Genomic DNA, 22,540 nt, shown 5'->3' with positions numbered 1-22,540 from the left:
ATATATAAGATATAAAAAAAAATTTATGTTTCAAGAATAACTAAAATCTTATTGAAACTTTTAAGTTTATGATGATTTACTTAGACCTTCATTATTTAGTTTTTGAATATTGGCAATTAGAAGTGAAACTTTGAATAGTTCCGAAAATTTATCTTATCGCTATGGCAACGTTATTATTAAAAATATAAATAAAAACGAAACCATGCATTATTATGGCAGGAAATTTAAGAAGACTTCGTAGTGTGCTGCGGGAATATAAATTAATTAGCGATAGTTCTCGTGTTCCTGGTGATTTTCAAGTATGCGGTTATTAATTTAGCCGTACTGAGAATTTTCTATTAATGAAATTAGTTTTTTTTTTTATCAAAAACTTAGTGAAAGTTTACAGTAGTGTACCCCTTTTATTTTGGCAAATTTTTTTTGTTCTTGCAGAAAACAGGGAAAATTACTTAAGAATGAGATTTTTAATAATAAGGATTCGCATTAAAAATAATCAAATGTAAGATCTCATATACAGTAAGACCTCTAGGTTACAGTGCCCAATCCAAAGGGCACCCTATTCCACATTCTAACCGAAATGAAGCAGAGATATTTGCTTTGCTGTAAATATATTTTACATTTAATATTTTTTAGAAAAGTATTTACGAGCTATTAATTTGTTTGGTTTAGTATGTGATGGCCTGAACCAATTAATTCAATTCCATGAATCAATAATATAATCTCGCTTTCCTTTGTTGAAAACCAGCAAGTTTTACATTGATGTTGATTTATATAAGATGCTTAAAAATTTGTTGTGTATACCTCTTATCAAGATGTTGACTTATTCAATCAATTCTTACTATTATTCAATCAAATATAACTGCTTTCAAGTTAAGATATGAGATCAAATATTATGTATTTGAATATCTTCAAAGTAAATTATCATCTATATAGTAACTTACCTAGGAAGATATTTTTATAGGAATCACTTTTCCCTTTTTTTTAATTTATATAAATCACTTTTTCAGATTGTTGTTTTTTAATTGTTAGCTGATCACAGAATTTATTTTTATTTGTTGTTGATTAATCATCACTTTGATTTAAAATAAACATGCCTTCTACATTTTCATATAATAATTAATTATTTACACATAAAAACACTCTTATGTTTTTAGTATTTGCAAAAATAAGAAAGCAACATTCTTTTAAGTATATAATATTTGTTAAGTACTATGCTGTGTGTATTGTGATAAATATAAATAAGATGATATAAATTTTAATCTGATGCTTCACTTAATATGAATGGCTTAATCTTGAAAATTAATGAAAAAAATCCTTTCCTAAAAGTTAATGAATTTCATACTCTTTGTGGTGTGTACGAGCAGTGATTTCCCACTAGATGGAATCGTATAGTTTTTAGAGGGGATGAGGTTTATCTGTTTACATTTGATTTCTACTGCAGATCATCAGAAAAGAAAATTATGTTATGCTTTCCCGAACTCTCAGATAAAAAGTTAAATTTAAAAAATCATTCAGTTTGTGTGTTGAAATTTTTTTGGTACTTTGCAAGATAAATTTCTTAAATTAAAAAATAATTCTCAACCAAAGTGCAGGTTGAAAGAAAAATCAATTAGTGAGTTTTAGCCTTTAATTCACAAGTGTTATTCATAAGTTTATGAATATCTTTATTTAAATTTTTAATTTCTAACTACAAGCCAATATGCTTTTTTTTTCTTCAATAATTTACATAGAATTCAAAATTTAAGTATAAAGTCAAATGAGAAATTTTTTTTTTATTGCCGTAGCGATGTATTAAGTATTCTATTCATGCTGGTGTTGGTCTCATTTTGCAGATAAAATGACAGATATTTGTTGTAAATTGAAAAATTCAATGTGAAACTAAGAGAATTGATATAAGTGTTCTAATCGCTGGATGTTTTGATGCTTAAATAGCCAGTTGAAGATTTATTAATGGTAGTTTTTAGTTTATTTTTTACTAATTTCCCACTATATATGTGTGGCTCGATATATAAAAGTCCCTACTTTAACTATATATATAATAAAATAAAAAACTACCTAGAAATTTTGAATTGTGGCTTATATATGTAGAATTTGGAGTAATGTAATGAATTTGCTACCTTTTCAAATTGTTCTTTTTTTTAACATCATTCAAAACAATTTTTGTAAAAAAAAAAACGCTGATATTTCAGTATAATAATAAGATGTTTCTGCATATTGTTCTGCCATTTAGAGCACATTGAGGAAACTTGTTGATCTATGAGCTGTTGATATTAAAAAAAAAAGTGTGGCTCTTTTTTTTTGCCCAAGCCTTTTAAATATTCATATGTTATAGGCTTTTTACCAATCATATAAATCTAACAATGGCCAAATTAGTGATTTTTGTATATGTATGTCCATGGTGCCAACCATTATGTTTAATTGAAGTAATCATGTCAGTTTTTTAAAACTTTATTATGTCTCTCATATTTTTATACAAATGAAAAATATTTGCATTTTTTTTGTTTAGGTTATTTCTATTTACTGTTACTCAGCAGATTTGAATTTTTTGAAAGCATTGACACCACCTTTAGAAGATGAAAAGAAGGAAGTTATTTATTTGTATGATGTTTTACTCACAGATGGAGCTGAAAAGTTAAAATGTTTTTTAGCATTACCGTTAGGTCACTTGGTTCAGAAAAATGTGGTATGTATGAAATTTATTTAGAAAGTTAATTATTTATTATAAGCTCTAACTATTTAATGCTTAATAAAGCTCAATATGAAATTAATTCAAATCCTTTAAATACGAAGATCATTGTTCAAAACAATCAGTAGGGTACAATTGAAGAGCTTTGTGGAAGAAAATTAGAGCCAATTTATTAAATGACTTTACAGCATGATTTAGTGTTCTGTACTCAAAGCAGTCCTTTGCATATTCCTAAAACTGGAAAGATTTTATCATTAATTGATCAAATCCTCTCTTTTCATGTTTCTCAACTAATCTCTTCAATTGCAAGCTTTAATAGAATATTTTCCATTTTTGTTTATTTAGATATTAAAGTTTATGTAACTTTAAAGTTATTTTAATTAAATTTATGCATATAAAAAAAAAAAAAAAAACTAATAGGTAATAAAGATTAATACAGGCATTCTAAGAGGTTTATCTTTTGAAATTCTGATCTGTATGCCTCAATTACTTAGAGTTGTAAACGAAAACAAGGCAGAAGTTTTTGACACACTGTTTTTTTTATTTTTTATTACAAACTTATTAAAGGAATGTGTTTTTTTTTCAAGTTTGTATGACTGTTGAAATTTATTTTTAATTAGAATTATACATTACTGGAAGTGGTTCATATTTAAGTATATACTTGCTCTAAGAAGACAAAAATGATTTTGAAAATTGAAGTATTTATGATTTGAATTAAAAATTAATTTTTTAAATGAAATGTTAGCATTTAATTGAAAAAAATGGTCAATTGATAAAATGTTTCTACTTCTAAAATGTTGACACATGCAGTTTTCCCCCTTAGCAATTTTAGAAGGGTGGCCCACCCCACTTGCCCTTTCATCCCTATATGTGTGCCCATTTTGTTAAATTAAATCACCATCCCTTAAAAACACTGCCTTTTTATTTTATTTTTCAGGAAAAGGCTGTTTTCTTAACCACCTGTTTTAATGAAAAGTTCACTTCTAATTTATTTAGTTATTGAAAATTGATTAAATTTAATTATTAATTTCATTCTTTCATTTTAATACGATTTTTCTTATGTTTTCTAGTTATTTAGTTAAAATTCACATGATTTTCGGCCCTGGAGATATTCATATCTTTTATTTAGGGTATATAAATTTTTTACTAAATTTTTTTCTGATTTAAAATTTTGACATTATTTTTTTAAGTAATTACCTTTTTTTTAAAAAAAAGAAAAATGCTCCTTTAAATGTTTATTTTCTCTCAATTTTCAGTTTAAAATATAAAGAAAGCTTTAAAATTGTTTATCAATTAATGCCTTTATTTTTAAGTGTACTGTTTTTTAAAGAAAGTTTAAGCATAAAGATTTTTTTTTTAGCTTGCCTTTATTTATTTTTCAAAAACTTCAAAATTTTCCATTATTTTGATAATGAGTGAGAATTACTATGTGAAATATACACATTAAATAATATGAGAGGGTAATTTAAAAATTGAGGATAAAATTCTGTTATTACATAAAATTACACATTTTGATTAAAAATTTTAACAGTAAAAATCCTTTTAAAACTTAAAGTGCCCTTTTCTGTAAGGAAAAACCCTGCCCTTTTCTATTCTTAGGGATAACTCTGCATATGTGCTATTGAACTACATAAAAAAATTATATTTGGGAAAATAAAAATTGAACATTCCATCATCTTCACCATAAGCTGAGACTTAGCGCTACAGTTATCATAGGTCAGAGGAAAAGAAATACTAACTCCAAAATGCATTATCTAGTAACTTCCTTCATTTTTTTAAATCATTATAAATGCACTAAGTATGAATTCAAAAATGTATATTGCTACTTTATTTCTTTTTATATTTGTTTATTATGCTACAATTTACCTTTTTATATTTTTTAAAGATAAAAATTGGAATCCATGTCCAGATTGAAAAAGCAAAGCTGTGTTATCTTGAAGGAGAGTATAATGATTCACATATTGTCCAGTATGTTTTTTTAGAGGCTTTAAAAATTGTTGAGTATGACCCGATTATTCTTCCAGACCTCGGTAAGCATATGTCATGTTCTACCTTCAATATGTAATTGCAGTTTTTTTTCTTCTTTTTATCAAGTTAATTGTGTAAATTTTTAAATTTTAATTTGTATAATTTATTTTAAAGATATTTTAGAAAACTTGAATTATTAAAATTTAAGGTTTGACATTTTGTTTTATTTAAATAGGCCGTGATATTATGCTTTTCTAATTGAAAATATTTTAATTTCACAAAAACATTTTAAACTAAGTTTATAGAAAGAATTTGATATAAAATATGCATGTATGAACAGGGAAGTATTGACTCTTATCCTATGACTTAGATCACTGCAAATATCAGTCATCTGATTGCTATGACACTAAAAAGTGCAAAGTACTCTCCATGTAATGCAAATGTGGGCTAGTTCCATCTAAAATTCCTCCAGGAAGGCAAATTTCTCCCAATACTTGTTCCGGGAGTTAACTTGTCTTCTGAATTAGGTTCAAAATTACAAGGCTACAGAGTAGAACATTAGTAGTCGTAAATGCAAAATCGGGTTGGCTGTTCAACGACGATTATAAAATTAAATATAATTTGGTGATATTTTTTTTCTCCCTTTATAAAACTTTTAATATTTTATGCATTTAAAACATTCTAGGTTTTTGGCCCTCTCACTATCTTAATTTTCATCGTTTTTTTTTCTCTTTTTTCCAAGTTATGCTGATGATAATCTTAGATTTTAGGCTTTCTTGAAAAAAAAATTTAATTTAAATATATTATTAATAAATGTAGGCTCTTAATTTTACTAGAGCATAAAACAATAACTTTTTTAATAAGATTTTAGTTTTAGTTAAATTTTTACTTTTTTAGGTGCAATAAGATTTACAGAATCTGTAAATTACAGAGAGACTGATCTTGTTCCCTTAGTTACTGGACGGAAGTGTTATGTTAATCCTTGGATTCCTGTTTTGCCTTATGGAGAAGAGTGTACTGACAACAGTAAGTTACATGTTTTCGCTTTCATGGAGAACTCATTTATCTTAACATAGACATTTGCGTAAATTTCTTTAATTTTTCAATTTTGTGTATGGTTATGTATGATGACATGATAAATCTTTTAGGAACTTATATTTGTTTAAGAACTTTATTTTCTTCATTTTTTAACCAGTTATATTTAAAAATTTTAAATTCTTGATTAGAAAATAATGTATAAATTAGATTTAATTTTACCATGAATATGTTATTTATTATAAACTTTCATTGTCCTCCTGAACTCATTGGTTTGAGATTTCACATTGACTATGTACCCACAAACTCACTCACTATTGATTGATGTAAAAGCCTTACCCTGTCGCTTTTATTTTTACTACAAAATCTGTAGAACTTTCTAATCAAATTTTGTTTTGTTTCTCTTTCATGTATGATCATAATTTATCACATGTAAATGTCTTGAAAATTATTATTAAGAAATGTTTGTAAAAAGGTTGTTTTTTTAGGTGCATTTGAGTACAATGAAGATGAAGATGTACCGCAGAATATTTCATCACTTCAAGATTTAGCAGATGATTGGATGAGACTGCCAAAGCCTTATCCTACATTATTTGTACGAGTCCTAGCCAGAGGAATTTTACATTATTATGGATTTAATAAAAATGACAGATCTCACCCTTTTTTGGTAATTAGATTCTTTGTACACTTGCGGCCACAGAACAAGAAAATCAGGGAGAGCAGGAACCATCTTGAAAAATCGGGGAATTTACCAAAATACCGAAAATTAGGGAAAATGAGTAAATTTGAGTTTGAAGTGCTTGGAAATATTTTTGAGGATGTTTTTTCCAAGACAGTTAGGTGATAATTAAATTTATTTTTTAAATTTTCAACCCTAACTGTAAGTTTAAGTGTTTTGTAATATATTTTATGTGTAAGAATTATGCTTATCTGAAAAATTAATAGTAAAATTTTTACATTTTGGTTACAAAAGTCAGGGATGTTTTTATACAATCAATCTGTGGAAGTCAGGTAATTTTTTTTATTTTTATGAATGTTTATGGTCACTCTGTTGTGACTAATATTTAAGAATGTAGAAAAAAAAATTCTGTAAAATTAAAAAGGAAAAATCAAACTAATTCTGTGCTTTACAAGTTTTTTCCAACATATTAATGTGCATTTAGTTCTAAAGATTTATGTGAGAACATTAGTGATGCACCAGTTATATATGTTAAGCATAGTTAGATGATATAGAAGCACACACACACACCGTGCTTGGATACATTGATGGTGATTCTCCAATTTTGCAGATACTTTGTTAATATTTATTGTAATATAAAAGAAAGTACCCACTAGCGCAAGAAAAGTTTGCAGGGGGTATATGAAGCAGGCGGTGTAATCATGATTTATCCCATCGGTCGAGCTTACAATCAGCTGATTTTTTACAACTCAACTCGACTTGCTTTACAACAAAAATAGACTATTGCAGTGATAGTTGGAAATTTTTTAATGTAATTTCGTATGGAGCAAAGTTACTAATATTACTTAATATGATAATTATTTTGTATGATTGTAGTTCTATGTATAACTATTAACATCAATGTGCATGTATATATATATATTGTTAATAATAATTTAAAATATTATATAGCTAACTGATTTCGTACATTTAATAAAATTATTTTATTATCAAAAATATTATGAGATTACAGGTACTTTTGGATTGTGTGCGCAGATACTTTATGTTTTTATTTTACTATGATATTAAGAGTTCTAATCTTTATTTATATAATATATAATGTATACAATTTTATAACACCATAAATATTTTGTCTCTTGTAGATGAATACTTTAATTAACTTCTTATCCTTTATTAGAGCTAGTAACTATTAGTTTTTAATTCAAGTTACTAACTATTTCTTACTTATTAGAGTAAATAATTACTAATTCATTATGATATTTATGACCATTACTAATTAATTGGAGTTAATATTACAACTTTTCATTAGTTAAGATTAGTTTCATTAGTTCATTAGTTTGCTAAAAAAGCAGGCCAATCTTCACTTTTATGTTCTTAATGTTTTTTCTTTTTTTCCCTGTTAGATGCTTAAAATATACTATATTAAAAATGTATATAAAAAGTTAAAGCTGACATTCTCTCTCTAAATTTTAATCTTACGTGGAAAATTTAATATTTAAAACTTGGAAAAAAAATATTTAAATTGTTTATGTAGAATTCAAAAAGGTATAGTAAAAATGCAAAATTAAAATTGTAATTATAATAATGTTTTTTCCTATGTTTGTTTTCAATTCAGTTCATACATATTATTGATTTCACAATATGTTCTATATTGCAGTCCAAAATAGTTGTTGGAGATTCTGCCAGTACATGTCACTGTGTAGTTTTTGGCAAACTTTCTCTACCTCTCTATTACAAGTAGGTTACAGAATTTAATTTAGTTCAGTTATTTAATTTCAACTCAGAATTTAATCAGTTATTCTATAGATTTATTTTGAATATAAAAATGTATTTAGTGGTTTTGAGATTAAAAGCATTACAAATTTTGAAAATTTATCTTTGTTTAGTTGTTTTTTACAAAAAAAAAAAAATCATTTACTTTTTTTTAGTCTTGATTGTATTTTCTTTAAAATGAGCAATTTTAATTTAAAAATCTAAAAGTCTTAATATATGTATTTTCTTTAAAATTAGGAATTTTAATTTAAAAATCTAAAACCTGTACTATCTACACTACTTACAAAGAACGATTCATTATTAAAAAAAACAAAATATCCTTATTTAATTTTTTTATTATGTGCACAATCAAATTTTATTTTATGAAAAGTTGTTAAAGAGCTTGTTAAGAAAGTGTTTTCAAGTATATTTCTGATTAATTTAACACAAAGATACATTTGCTTCCATCCTTTACTTTAAAGCTGAGTTTCTTAAACTGTGGATCACGACCCCGATTGGGGTTACAGGACCTGCAGCAGGGGTCGCCAAAAATTTTATTAATGTTGATATTTCTTTAACTTATTACAATAATTTTACGATTACCAAATGTTTTTGAGCAATGTATTTAAAAATGGATAAAGATAATTGTGAAAGGCAACATTTTCGTCTTTACTATAAAATCAAAGTGTTGATCACACCTAAAAAATACGGCAGAAATGCTTTATCTTGCAGTGTCGACTTTTTTGCCAAAATTTGATAATGTAATTAAAAAAAGGCCCACCATTCTCATTGATACTTAATAGTAAATCATATGGTTGAGGTTGAATTTTCCTAATTAATTGAATTTATTTTTATTGTTGTATTATGCTTTTAAAGTTTGTTACTAATTTAAAATTTTCACATTGCTCTATATTTTAAAATTATAAATTAAAGTTATTGATCTGTAACTGCATTAATGTTGGATTTGTGCAATGCTTATGGGGTTTCACAAAATTTTTGTAAATACTATTGTGTCCTCACACCAAATAGTAAATTTTTGGTCTTGTTCATTATCAAAATGTTAAATCATGATTGAAGGCAGCTGTATGAGTAATAAATTCTGGTATAATTATACTTTTTATTGTTCAGTTATGCACTGTTTACACACTTCAATTTATAAGTATTGAATGTTCAATTATTACTTCACAGTTCTCGTGTATTTGCAATCTTAATGCTTAAGTGCTTTGTTTACATCATATAAACTGCTTAAATTTTGATTGTATATACTTCCTATCCCATTTTCTAAATTCTTCTCTCAAATCTGAGTTCTTATTTCTCTAATCTCTATTAAGGTAGAAACTTTTCTCAGAATCAAATTAGTGGAAAATATATTGTATATTATTATTAAAAGCTGTGTGAAGACGTCAATTTTTTTTTATGAGCGTCTAAGTTGAAAATTTTAATATGAAATTTGAGACATCTCTAGTTACTTGCCTGCATAACCGTATGATGAGTTTATTTAATATAATTGTTAATTATACACAGACTTAGATGAAATGAAAAACTTTCTGCAAATACATCTCAATTGAAAAACTTTCTACAAGCAATTTACTCTTGTAAATAGTTTCACCTTTTTCCATGTTGCCTAATTTTGTCAAAATTTGTTAAAAAATCATTGATTTTTTAAAAAAAGTGTTTTAATTTTATAACACTCTATATTAATTATCATATATACCAGCATATATTTCTTTAAATTTAGCAATTTTTTGAAGATATTCAACTAGTTATTGAATTAGAAAATTTTCTGTTGTTGAATCTGAATTTTCTAAAATTTACACCGGGGTAGAATATGGAAATTTTGACAGTTTTTTATATTTTTTATAATGAGCAATATTTAAAAATTTTTCCACTATGGTGTCAAATTTCCTCGAACAGCATTAACGCATTCGTGTATATTATGCATATCTGATTACAGATTTTTAAGTTTATATGATATGCTTATTTTAATGTAAAAACTATACATTAGCAATTTTTTTTTTACTAGTGCTACTCCAGGTACTATTTTGCTGATAGAAAACTATACGATTGCAAAACCCCTAAAGTTGCTCTTGCCTCGATTACGAGGGAATGCAGGCAATCTGAATTCTCTCGATATTGAAATTATTATTGGTGACACATCAAAGGTAAAGATAGTGCCACCTGACAACAATGTACTTCTTATGCAAATCACATTATTGCCAGTTGTGGAATTTTCATTTGGAGATCGAGCTTCATTGGAGTAAGTATTTAAAGTTTTAATTACAATTCGATTGCATTTTAGAAATTTAACCCATTTAATATTTGATAATTTGCAATATAATTTCTGTTTCATAAAAATCAAAAATCAGTATTAATTTTAAGTTGACATTAAATATGAAATTGTATTTTATTTACAGGTTGGCAGCCAATGAATCTACCATAGATATAGTTGGTTTGATTACATATGTCAGTTTATTCCATCGCTTTGTATATAAATGTAAGTGTTTTTATGTTATTTTTTCAGCTTTATAACACTAAATTTCAAATATTAAATTTTAATGTTTGCAATGTTAAATATTTTTAAAAACATACTGTATATTGTTATGAAAACTTTTTTTAATAAAAACTGTAACATTTTATTTTCAGTTGGCAAAATTCACGCTCGTGTATATGTTGAACTTGTTGATAGCTCTAGTCAATTACCATTTGTGGTTATTCTCTATGATAATGGCTTAGTGAGTTTTTTATGTGATTATATCTATCTGTTACTGTTTTAAAAATATATATGAAATGAAGGATGCTTTAGATCTCTGTAAATATACAAAATCTAATCATGTTGTATGTTACAGAATATAACTAGTGGGTGAATAAAAAACTATTTTAGACCATAAAAACATGAAATTTTAACTTTATTTTTAAAAACTATGCTTAAGCTTTTAAACTTTGGCGAATTTATACAAAATTTTCAATGATTATTTCAATATTATAATTCCATTAGTTGCCCCTTGTTTGTTGCTTGATCTAGGACTTACTTCATCTTTTTGTAGTTCATAATTACAATGATACAGAAATAGAATTGTTACATTAAAGATTGCAAAAGTGCTCTAAGAATCTTCTGTTTAACTTTGGTTATAAGATAAAAATTTGTATCAGGTATTGAAAGGTTTATAGGAATGTACTAAGGTGGATCTGATTGCATCTAAATTATGTTATAGTTATCAAATGATTAGGAATTGAAACCTGATAGTTAAAACATTTTTCATTTAATATATATTATAATTTTATTAAAATAGTAATAATTTGATTTACAGAAACTACATTGATAAATGCTATTGAAAATTTAAGTAAATTAAATAAATAATTAATTATGAAGTTTACTATTAGTACATGTTTGCTCGTTTGCTTTCCAAGGGAAAAAATATGTCTTTATAAGTAGATTTCTATTATTTTTACACCATCAGTTTAAAGCTGATTTTTACGAATTCTTTAAAATATAACCTTTTATATTCTTTTTCCGAATGTAATCTTTTCTATTCACTCATCATCAGTTTCTGGGATTCTAATTAAATTATTCTTCAGCTATTCAGATTTAAATTATATTACGAATATAATTAAATTAATTGATGTACCTCTCAAACTATGAACATTTTTCAGTCATTATTGATCATTTTTTATTAATATGTTTATGTAAGGTAGAAAATTATTTTAAATAATTTACTTGTTATGCTATGTCTTTAAGTATTCATTTTAGTTTATCATGTTAAAAAGTTGTTTTGAGCTTTTGGTAAGTGAGTTTAAAAAATTAATATCTATAAATTCAGAGGTTTCCTGTTGATGATCTACACCCTGGACAAGTGCTTGTTGCTACTCACTTGAAAGTGTGCCACCTTCCAGATGATGTGCTTTCTAGTTTTAATGTTCGCACATATGTTAAAGCCACACATTATACAGAAGTAAGTTTTAAAATAAATTATTATTTTTTTAAAACTATTTTCAGTAAGTCTGAGAATGTTATTAAACTAAAAATTATATTTAAGAAATAAAAAAGCATACCTCATCTTTAAAAATTTGGGCTCATATATTTCTTTTCATATGTTCTGTTTTTTTTAGCAAATAATGTGATTAAGCTTATTATATAAACTTTATTTTAAGGAAGATGGTTTAAGAAATATTGAAAAAAAGTTTTTAAAAAAGCTATAAGGCTTTTTTTTAGCTGTCTAACTTATAAGCTTTTAAATGCACAATTCTAAAGCTTCAAGATCTTAAAACCTTAAAATTAATTTATGAATCAAAGGCATCTACTACTGTTTGTATGGCTGATATTTTTGTTCTTACCCCCTTTTTTTATTCTGTGGTTACTTAATTTTTAATTTATTATTGGGAATTTTAAAGTTTTGCACCCTATTTTGATATGATAATAAACTCTTTAATAGTTTTCATTTTAGAACATTGTGTTCTTAGAAAAGCAAATCAATGATTCTAAAGTGTTAAAGATAATAAAATAAAAGAGATTAAGAGACCTATCGCTAAAAAATTACTTGCCAAACAAAATTTCATGGTCAGATTTTTCGAGGCTGGCACAAGATTTTTGAGGAGAATGGAATTCAGTAAAATTAGGGAAATTGTAACAATCTGGGTTTTGTTCAAAAACAAAAATTCAGTTAAAGTGCATAAAAAAAATACAATGGTGTAAAATAAAATTTAAAAATGAAACTTAATACGGTTGGATTAAGCCATAACATTTTATATCTTTCTGAAATTTCTTCATAGCCTCTATTCTAAACTTGACTTCAGCACTGTATTAATATTGTTTCCACATTTATACATGAAATATTTATATGAATAATTTATAATATGAAACTATTTTATGAATTTTACGTGATAAAATCATTTTGCATAACTTTTTTTTATGCATTGATAAAAATTAATTATTTTTTATATATTCTGTCTAAAATAAAATCTAGATTTTTTGTAATTTTATTATTTTTGTGCCAATAAGTTATATACCACACATACACCAGAGAGTCTGTATGTTCGATATCCTGCCGTAACAGCTGTTGCAAGTATCATTAGAGATCATCCCAATGAAGTGCAGTTCATTCAAGCAAATGTTCTTAGAGCTGGTGGTGTTCCAGTTTTTCTAAAAGGATACAAAACTCTAGAAGGGTATAAAAACAGTTTTGGACATAGCCTTCATGGAAAAGTAAATTTTCTTAATTATTATTGTTTAACCAGTTAATAAATTATGCACTATAACAAATACATATTTGCCACAAATTTTTAAGAAGTTGAATAGGAGAGGAAATAGGAAGCTTCAATTTTAAATGCTTACTTTTAATTAGCTGAGATGAAATTTTATGAATTAATGTTTTTTTAGCCTTTTATTTTACTTCTTCACAAGTAAAATGGAGTACATAGTGTTTTTTATTGAAGTGTTTAATTTAACAAATCGATCCCAAATAATACAGAAAATGTATCTTTCACATAAAAAAGATGTATTTTGTTAAAATTTTTTATATTTCCTTGTTTTAGTTGCATTAAAAATGAATTTAATATTAATTTGTATTTTATTTTATACACTAGGTTTCCAATTCTCTGTATTATTTGGAACCAAATTCGTTTTTTTCAATTAAATTAATCTGATGAAATAAAAAATATCTTGTTGTCAAATGAAATATGTAAACCCTTACATTGTAATTCAATGATTAAAAAGATATTGATACATTTGAGTAATATTTTCTGTTTATCTTGGTTCTACTGATAGTTTCTCATTATTTGAATGTAATGATAAGCTATTCTCTTGAAATTTTAAAAATTTATCTTTATTTGCTTCATTTTTTTCCCTAAAGCTATCGGATAAAAAGTTCAAAGCTACCTGTGCATGAACTTTTTTGAATTCCCACCAATTTTGAAAGATAAACATTACTCAACACTGCCTAAAAGAAAATATTTTTTAAGTTGTTAAATAGGTTTTTTTCCTCTTTTAATTATTTGATTGAAAATATAATGACTATTATGTTAAAAATTTGAAGTGCATATAGATTTTGGTAAAGCCACTTGTAAAAATATTTTAATTGTTCTAAATTTAATTCGTTTTTAAGCATGTTGAAATCAATTTTTTACATATCTATCAAATAAGCATTTTATTTCTTAATATTGTCAGATTAGACTGCAACATGTAGTATAAATATTTTAGTAACTGATACTGAGTCAAATATTTTTCAAAATCAATTAAACCAAATGCTTTTATTTTTAATTATTTTTTGCGTAATCAACTGAACTAATTTTTTTTTGTTGAAATATTTTAAATTTTTCAACTACTATTAAAATGTCTGCAGATTTAAATTATAATTTTTTGATCACAATAACATAAAATTCTAAAGTATTGAATAGTATTTTTTTTCTTAAACTGGCTATTGATTTCTAGAAACGCCAATGCCAATTTTTCATGAAACTAGCACTCTCAAAAATCTTTAAGTCATTAGCGAGAGGCAGTTCTATCTACTGAGAAATTTTACTGGAATTTCTAATAAAATCTATTTTAATATTTTCTTTAAACTCGATTTTTATTTTTTATTTTGTTTTACTTTTTTCTATTTAAGATGATACCAGGAGCATACTGGAAAACAGCTCTAGAGAGTTTAAGCTATAGAGAGAGGCGCTGTGTAACTTTAGGAGGTTTTATAATCCAAGTCGATTATTGTGATATGCAAACTGTGGACTCACAACAACCAGTTTATGGGTGGTCTTATGCTGAAAATATTGCTACCAGACGGACAATATTTGTAAATATTAAAGCCAGGTATAAACTTGGTAATTTAGATGTCCTAAATCCTGTACAAAATGTGAAAAGTTTGTTCCCAAGTCAGTACTCATCTCAAAATGAAGAAATTTTTAAAGCATATAGGCAATTTCCTGCTTGTGATGCAGCTAACTGGACCCCATCAAGTGATGAGGAATTAGAAAGTAAGTTTTATTCAAAAGTCTATATAGTTGATTTATAAAAACACTACCACTAAATTAAGTTACATACCTCTAAAAGAATTTATCAAAATCAAAATTTTAATCGATTACATAGTTTAAAGGTCTATATATTAAAATATTTTAGAAGGAAAAAAATTTTTTTTTCAATATTAAATTTTTTTATTCATAAATTAAACAAGTTCATTTAAAAAAAATATCTGATTAAAATTTCAATACAGTTAAAGTAATTTAATGCTGGCTATAGCTAAGATTAGATTTGCAAAATTTATTAAGGTAATCTAAAAATAACAATGCCATAAATCTTTAATTAAGAGTCTAGAATTTTCTTAGAATTGTGAAATTTGTTTAGATTATCTAAAAGTAATACTTCCATTAATCATTACATGAAAATCTAGAATTTTTTTACAATTATGAAATTTATTAAGATAATCAAAAAATAATATTTCCATAAATCTATTTTAAAACCATATTTTTAAACTGGCTGATCTGAAATTCTACCAAGTTCTTGTAAATATATATCTTTCTTATGGCAACTATAGTTATCTTATTTTAAAGTTACTTTAATAATTAGAAACCAAAAATGCATCTATGTGCAACTGAGCAACCTTGTATAAGGTTAGGCTAAAAAAAACTTTTTTTTTTCTAACTGCGAAAGTTGTACAAAATCGGTAAAAATTTTGTAACTTTACTGTTTTATGCTTGTCCTATCTGTTTACCTGCATACTTATACTCAAATTATGCAATTCTCCTGTCTGTCCCATGGTGTACAGGGCTCAATTTTCCATGTTGTACATCTTGACATATGCTCGGCTTTTATATTTATGTTTCATGAAGTTCAGAGATATTAGAAGACCATAGAGTGAACTAATGACGTGATGGTTTATCTTCAAGGTATTTGTAATAAGTAAATATTACGCGAATTGTAAGACCAATAAATCAAAATTATTTTAATAACTGTCTAATTTAAAAATGTAATTTAGTGATGCATTTTGTACTACATTAATTAGTTATATTTTTTTCTTGCAGATTTACCTGTTCTTACAGAAGGTTATTATGTTATAACTATTGCAAGCTTACATTACCAAGCAATACTGCAATGTATCATGATACCTGAACCGAGTGCAAAACCTCACCCATCTCTTTTAGAAGCTTTAAACGGTGACTTTCAGCCTTTACAATGTAGAAATATTGGTGTGTTCTTGAATGAGCCTCCTAAATATACGTAAGGAAGTATCTTTTTCTTATTGTTTATGAAAAAACAAAATAATCTTAATACGCAGGGCTCGAAAAAACTCAGAAATTTTACCAGTCCCCGAGGATGGCATGTCCAACAATCTACCTGTCCTCCTTTGAAACTTACCCGTCGCTTCTAAATAAATAAAAAATATAATTTTCTCTTATTTATTACTAACATTTATATAAATTGCTCAATGAATTAGTAGTTACTAGGATTACATTATACAGTAAAAGAAATACTAGGTTACTAATAGTAAAACCTAGTATTTCTTTTATGAAATAATTTAAATGACAAAGGTCAAGTTATCTGGAATGTCAATTTATCCAAGGGTACTGCATTTTCTAAATGAATCAAATATGACATTTGCCAGTTCCACAATCAAGCCAATGATTAACAGAGGTTTCTGCACAGAAATCTGAAAGGGGTTTTCCATTTAGGTAGATGTTCATAATTGCGTTTAACGCTTCTTGTTTAAGACCAGTAGGTAATCTGTTTTTTTGTAAGTTCCTTGCTGAAAAACCTCTTTCAACTGCTGCAATACTCACAGACAGAGAAAACATCAATTCCACCATGATCAGTATGTTGCTGTGTTTCTAGATTAGAGGGTCATTTTAGAAGTGAGGCGTTAAGCTCTTGCAAGATAACAAAAATTGAAAATGTATCACAAACATTAACGGGAAAATGGCCGTCCGTTGGATTCGAGAAATTTGTTGCCCGCGGGGAATTTTTGATAGCCGAGGACGGACGGTTTTTCGAGCTCTGTTAATACGTTTTGTTCTAAGAAAGAAATTTTAAGTGAGAAAATCTTAGCAATTCCTGGAACTTACTTTGAAATGGCCATTAAAAAAATTTCATTAGTTGCTACTTTAATTTCTAAAATGGAGGAGGAGGGAAAAGGATAGGGAATGCAAAAAGAATCAGTCACCCCAAGTTTTTAATTCCAAAATCAAACTTTATACTCGTTATGAAATTCAATTATGCATTATGCAGACTCATACTTTCGTTAATCATTTTATTTCTGTCCAATTGTTACTGATGTACGATAATAAGTTTCTTACGACGAAGATATAAACAAGACCATTTAAAACTTTTATTATAAAGTGTCATGTTTATAATTTCTTTTCTGTTTTTTATGCATTGAAATTAAAATATATAATTTATTTTATAATGTCAGCAAACCTATCTGTAAATATTTTTCATATTATTTGTATTTTATTTTGTTAACAAGACCATTTAAAACCATTATAAACAAGACCATTTAAAACTTTTATTATAAAATGTAACGTTTATAATTTCTTTTCTGTTTTTTATGCATTGAAATTAAAATATATAATTTATTTTATAATGTCAGCAAACCTATCCGTAAACATTTTTCTTTTATTTTGTTCCAATCGAATCTCTGAATTTAAAGCAATTATATACTTATTTTTTACTTCAAATTGAGTTAGTTGTTGGTAAAAATTACTAATTATAATAAAAGGTTTGTATAAACTTAAAAATAAAAGGGTTCTGAATAAATTCTTCTGCATATTTAGCTATTTCAAAAAATTTTCGATTTAAATTTTTAAAATAAATAAAAATACAGAGATAAATAAAGATATTCTTTACAAAGTAATCAAGTAAGTAATATATAAAAATAATCCAAAAAGGTTAAATTTGGCAAAAAGCAGAAATAAGTTTTTCAATCTTCAATATTTTATTTCAATATCTTATTATACAAAATTTATGTTGTTATGAACTATTCTCAATATTGTTTTTGTCATACTTATTTAAAATATTTAATTACAATGGCAGTTACAAGTACTCAGAATTAAATTTTTTATCTACTAATTTTATTAGGTGAGTCATAAATAACTTCTACTATCTGTTTGTTTACTGATCACTTTTAAAAGTATTTAGACCAAATCCTGAAAAAAGTTTAAAGTTTATTTTAATTTAATTAAAATATTCACTTAATTTAAAAAAAAGTAAATTTTCTTTAAATTTATTTGTAATGTTTATTTGCTTACAATACTAGTTAAATAAAGCTTTAATGAATAAATGCATTAATAAATCACTATTTTGTTAGTACAAAATTTATTAATTTTAATGCAATGCAATTTTTTGTGTTATGGCTCCTTATGCAATAAAATTTACCTGCAAAAAATTAAATCAAATCAAAATATGAATTTCTAAAAAAGGAATACCCCTCTCATATTTTAAGCTATAATTTATGTTACAAATTAGACCTATTGCATTAGGCATGTGCATTTTTTCCATAAACCTATAAGTTGAATTTACATGTTTATGATCTAGTACATATTTTCCAGCACACTTTTAAATGTGTGATAAAATTGATTCCGTCTCTCTTATTCAACCGAATATTAAAAGTTTATTAAATATTAACTAAAAATAAATTCTTCTGGAGATTTTTTTTTTAATGATTTGCACTACAAGATCAAATATTTTGCAGATGGGATGAAGTTCAAGAAATCAGCAGAACAGCATCTGAAGTTTCTAATAGGACATTTGTATTTGCCATAGAATTGCATCGTTTAAAATCCAATGTCATCATGGCTCATATGAAAAGAGCTTACATTTGTCCTCCTGACCAATTGCAAGAAGCCCTAGCAGATGATATTGTTCAGTAATGATTAGGTTTTAATATGTTTTTAGAATTATACACACATATTTTGATATTTATATTTCAGATGATAGAAAAACTGATTATGAAAAATATTTTTATATTTATTTTTAATTGTTTTATATTTAATTGTAAATTTCTTTGCTCAATTAAAAAAAATTATTCTCTAACTTAATTATCACAAAATTTTTAATGCATAGAATGCTAATTTGTAAACTATGCTTTCTATTGTTGCAAATGATTTTTAGTAATGGTTATAATTTGTGTTATTTCTACTAATAATGTTAATTTGCAATATTCCATTGTTTCGAGAAAAAAAATTCTTATTTTTCAAATAATTTTCCACAAACAATGAAATATGTTTCCTTATATTTAATAGTATAAATATTAATCAAAGTTTTATAAACATATCAAATAGAGTACACGAACAGAATTGAATTACAAAACAAAAGAGTTTCTATTAAAAAAATTGGTTTTGTTATTAAATTGTGAAAATAAAGGATTGTTCACAAATTTAATGAAAAAAAAATACAAATGAAATAAAGCATCATTAAAAAATTTGAGAAATAAGGCTTTTCAACAATTTTCAAAAGTCTTCCAGAACTATGAAGTTTGGACCACAGTCGTTGGAATCGTGGAAAATATTAGACTTAATTAAAATGGCTTGTAATATATATTCAAAATGTTATTATTTAAAAGAAAAAATGACTGTAGTAAGACAAACCCAATTTTATTTTTTTAATTCATTTGAAAAGTTTGCTCTTTGTTGATAATCCAAAACTTATTTTCATTCTCTGCTAATGTAACTTTCTTTACAAAAAGTTATAACATTTAAGAAGAAGAAAAAAAATGTGCCTGTGTTTTTAGTGCCTATTTAGAATTTTACAAAATCTCAATTTTTTATTTAGAAATATTTTTATTAACATGAAATATTAACAAACTATATATATTTGAGTATTTAAAGCTGAATATATACTCTACTTCATTAATTAGCAGAAATGAGTTTCAACAATCCTTTTTTATCAACTTAATTTCCAATTTTTTTCTGTTGATCTTCCATATAATTCTTTTAACCATTTTTACAACGAGTAATAGAACTAGGGAACATAAGAGCTTATTGTGCTTTTTTTTTTTAAAAAAAAAGGAAAAAATTGCACATGAATAACGCACACTGACACTTCGAGGACAATTGCAAAGGTACCTTCAATGAGGTCTGCAGGCGATTGAACATAAACCTATAGAGAATTATACACAATTATAATAAAATAATGTATGCCGTGACATTAAAACAATATTTTGAACTCAATATGATAATGATTGACATGGATCAGGATAACATGCTGTAAGAAAAAGAAAATAACCATTAGCAAGTGATATAGGAGTGACTGCTATATTTATACCCTATTCTAATTTGCATTTAGTTGATGCCAACATTGATCTTATAATGAACTATAAAAATTTACCTTATAATTAAAAAAATGCAAATTACCGTTTTATGCGAATGCAAATGACAACTCTGCTACCTAGTGCTAGACTGCAGGACTACTAAAATTGAAAAAAAGAAATAAACCCCAAAGTGAAGAAAATATTATTTATGGAGTAACATAATTAAATCAGCAAGTATCTTCTGTCCATCTAAGGGCTACTACAAAATTGCATAAGCTCTATAGAACTATAAATCTTTTATTTTAAAAAGAAACACTTTATTATTGATTAGGTATGTCTCAATTCCTTCTTGTTATTGACTGTTTGATTATGTGTTAAAACATTTAATTCTTTTAAATTCCAACAGTAATGAGTTTTATGTTAATTATTTAGGAACTATCAATTTATCATTCTAAATCATTTTTAAAAAGTATGGCTCATCCAGACAAAATGTTGAAGTATTTTAAAACATAATTGTTGATGAAAAGTTTGAAAAAAGTACTTATTAAAGTAATTGCTTAAAAAAAGTTTAAACTTATTAAATTTATTTTGGTAATTTAATTATTATTGATTTTTACTGCTTTAAAATGATGTTCAATTAGAAAGTAGTTACACTAATCTTGTAAACTGTTTGGAAATATTAATAGCCATGTTAATACTTGAGAAATATTTTGAACTGAAACGTCATGTAATTGTAACCAATATTACATTTATTTTATCTGTATCAATTATGACTCATGACTTTTTTTGTTGATTAGTTCTATATTCGAGTTGTTCAAATGCGTGGACATAATAGTAAAATATTTATATTATAGTTGAAGGCTATTTCAACTGTGCCCATATCAGTGATTTATAAAAAAATTGCTTTGTCGATAAATGGTTTTTTTTGGAACCAACACAAATGTGAATTGAAAATGTGTTTTGAGAGCATAGAAGTAATTCCTTTCCTAAAATAAATGTAAGTGGATTGACATTCCAAACAGGTGGAGCAAAAATGAATAACCGTTTGTGTGGCTTAAATATTGGAGCTAAAATTTTAGTTTAGATGAGTCATAAGAATTGTAGTCATTGTATGCAAATCCATTATGAAACAATCTGATTTATCTTTTTATTTTTCAAAATGAAAGTACTTGATTAAATACCGCCTATTTTTAAGACATAAAACCATTACAGTTTTAGTTTTTAGTAAATTTTTTTTATCCCCCACTGATTTTTAAAAAAATATAAGTGGGATATCTTTTATACCACTGCCCCTAAAAGAGTAGGCTGATAAAAATAAATATAATTATTATTAACCAATCCAGATCTGAGTACTATAGTTTGTCCATAGAAAGAACACCCCTCGCCACGAAATTTAAAGCCATTTGAAGCTATAGAAACAAGAAAGAGCACATTTCAAAGAGGGGAGCTTCTTTCTCCCCCGATTCCCTCTCTCTTGCAGACCCAAGCCAAAACCCGTCTTTAATTAAGTCATAACACTCCTACTTGAAATAGTTAAACCCCGTAACCATAGTCACCATCACTACTCTAGACGAATGGCTAGGGGAGTTCTTTACATAGACAAGCTATACTTTTGAAGGGTTAATAATAAACATTTCTTTTCAATGTCACTATGTTCAGTTGTCAATTATTTTCTTTCTAAAATATTTTAAAATTGTTTATTGTATGATTATTAAGTGTCTCTTGTTTTTTAAGTAGTAGTAAGTTTATGTAAATTTTTATTAAATAGTTTTCTAAGTTAAAATCACATTGATTAAAAATTCCTCTTGTGTAGAAGTTAAAAAGCAATTCCACAAGTTCATTCCACTTTTTAAAAGTAGGAGAATTTGAAATACAGACTTATGGATAAAAATTATTAATCTGTTTTATTCAAATCATATTTTTGTTACTCTTCGGGAGTATTTTTTCTATTCACTTGTACATATTCATCATTTATATTGTAAATAAAATATTTTTAATATAATTGTTTATTTCAGTGTTATTTAATTTGTTTATGCATATACATCTTTTTTACATTCAAACATCCATGCGATAAACCACTATTAGGTTGGTAAATGATTTCCTGATATCACTTGAGTTGATGAAAACTTTTTAAACTCTACTGCACTAACTTCATTTTGGTTTCAGCAAAACTAAATATTTTTTGAAACTTAA

At 25.8% G+C, this 22,540-nt stretch overlaps 1 protein-coding gene and 1 long non-coding RNA gene across 4 annotated transcripts in view; one reads left to right on the top strand and one right to left on the bottom strand.

Annotated features, from left to right (window-relative positions):
* LOC139426941 (uncharacterized) overlaps window positions 1-22,540 on the bottom strand; it is an 84,956-nt gene that overhangs the window by 54,276 nt on the left and 8,140 nt on the right. The window lies entirely within an intron of this gene.
* On the top strand, window positions 150-22,368 carry LOC107447881 (RPA-related protein RADX). 3 transcript variants are annotated; one of them, XM_043047618.3, is made up of 14 exons: window positions 150-299; window positions 2,507-2,683; window positions 4,572-4,716; window positions 5,552-5,680; window positions 6,178-6,356; window positions 8,026-8,105; window positions 10,144-10,377; window positions 10,535-10,614; window positions 10,764-10,852; window positions 11,939-12,070; window positions 13,117-13,320; window positions 14,720-15,083; window positions 16,128-16,323; window positions 18,791-22,368. In XM_043047618.3, exons 1-14 carry the CDS (start codon window positions 213-215, stop codon window positions 18,966-18,968), a joined length of 2,274 nt encoding a protein of 757 aa, XP_042903552.2. In that variant the 5' UTR covers window positions 150-212; the 3' UTR covers window positions 18,969-22,368. The 3 variants fall into 3 exon arrangements, with proteins under 3 accessions (XP_042903552.2, XP_071042238.2, XP_071042237.2); XM_071186136.2 differs by having other exon boundaries at window positions 218-1,953; XM_071186137.2 differs by lacking the exon at window positions 13,117-13,320.

Source organism: Parasteatoda tepidariorum, chromosome 9 (assembly GCF_982258835.1).
Source record: "Parasteatoda tepidariorum strain Cologne lab strain chromosome 9, Ptep-v5.0, whole genome shotgun sequence".
Lineage (NCBI taxonomy): Eukaryota > Metazoa > Arthropoda > Arachnida > Araneae > Theridiidae > Parasteatoda > Parasteatoda tepidariorum.
This window is presented reverse-complemented; position numbering and strand designations above follow the sequence as displayed.

Coding starts and splice junctions, on each gene's coding strand:
- LOC107447881 (XM_043047618.3), top strand. CDS start 213: ATGGCAGGAAATTTAAGAAGACTTCGTAGTGTGCTGCGGGAATATAAA. Junction 6,357..8,025: donor ACAGATCTCACCCTTTTTTG/GTAATTAGATTC, acceptor TCTATATTGCAG/TCCAAAATAGTTGTTGGAGA. Junction 16,324..18,790: donor AATGAGCCTCCTAAATATAC/GTAAGGAAGTAT, acceptor AATATTTTGCAG/ATGGGATGAAGTTCAAGAAA.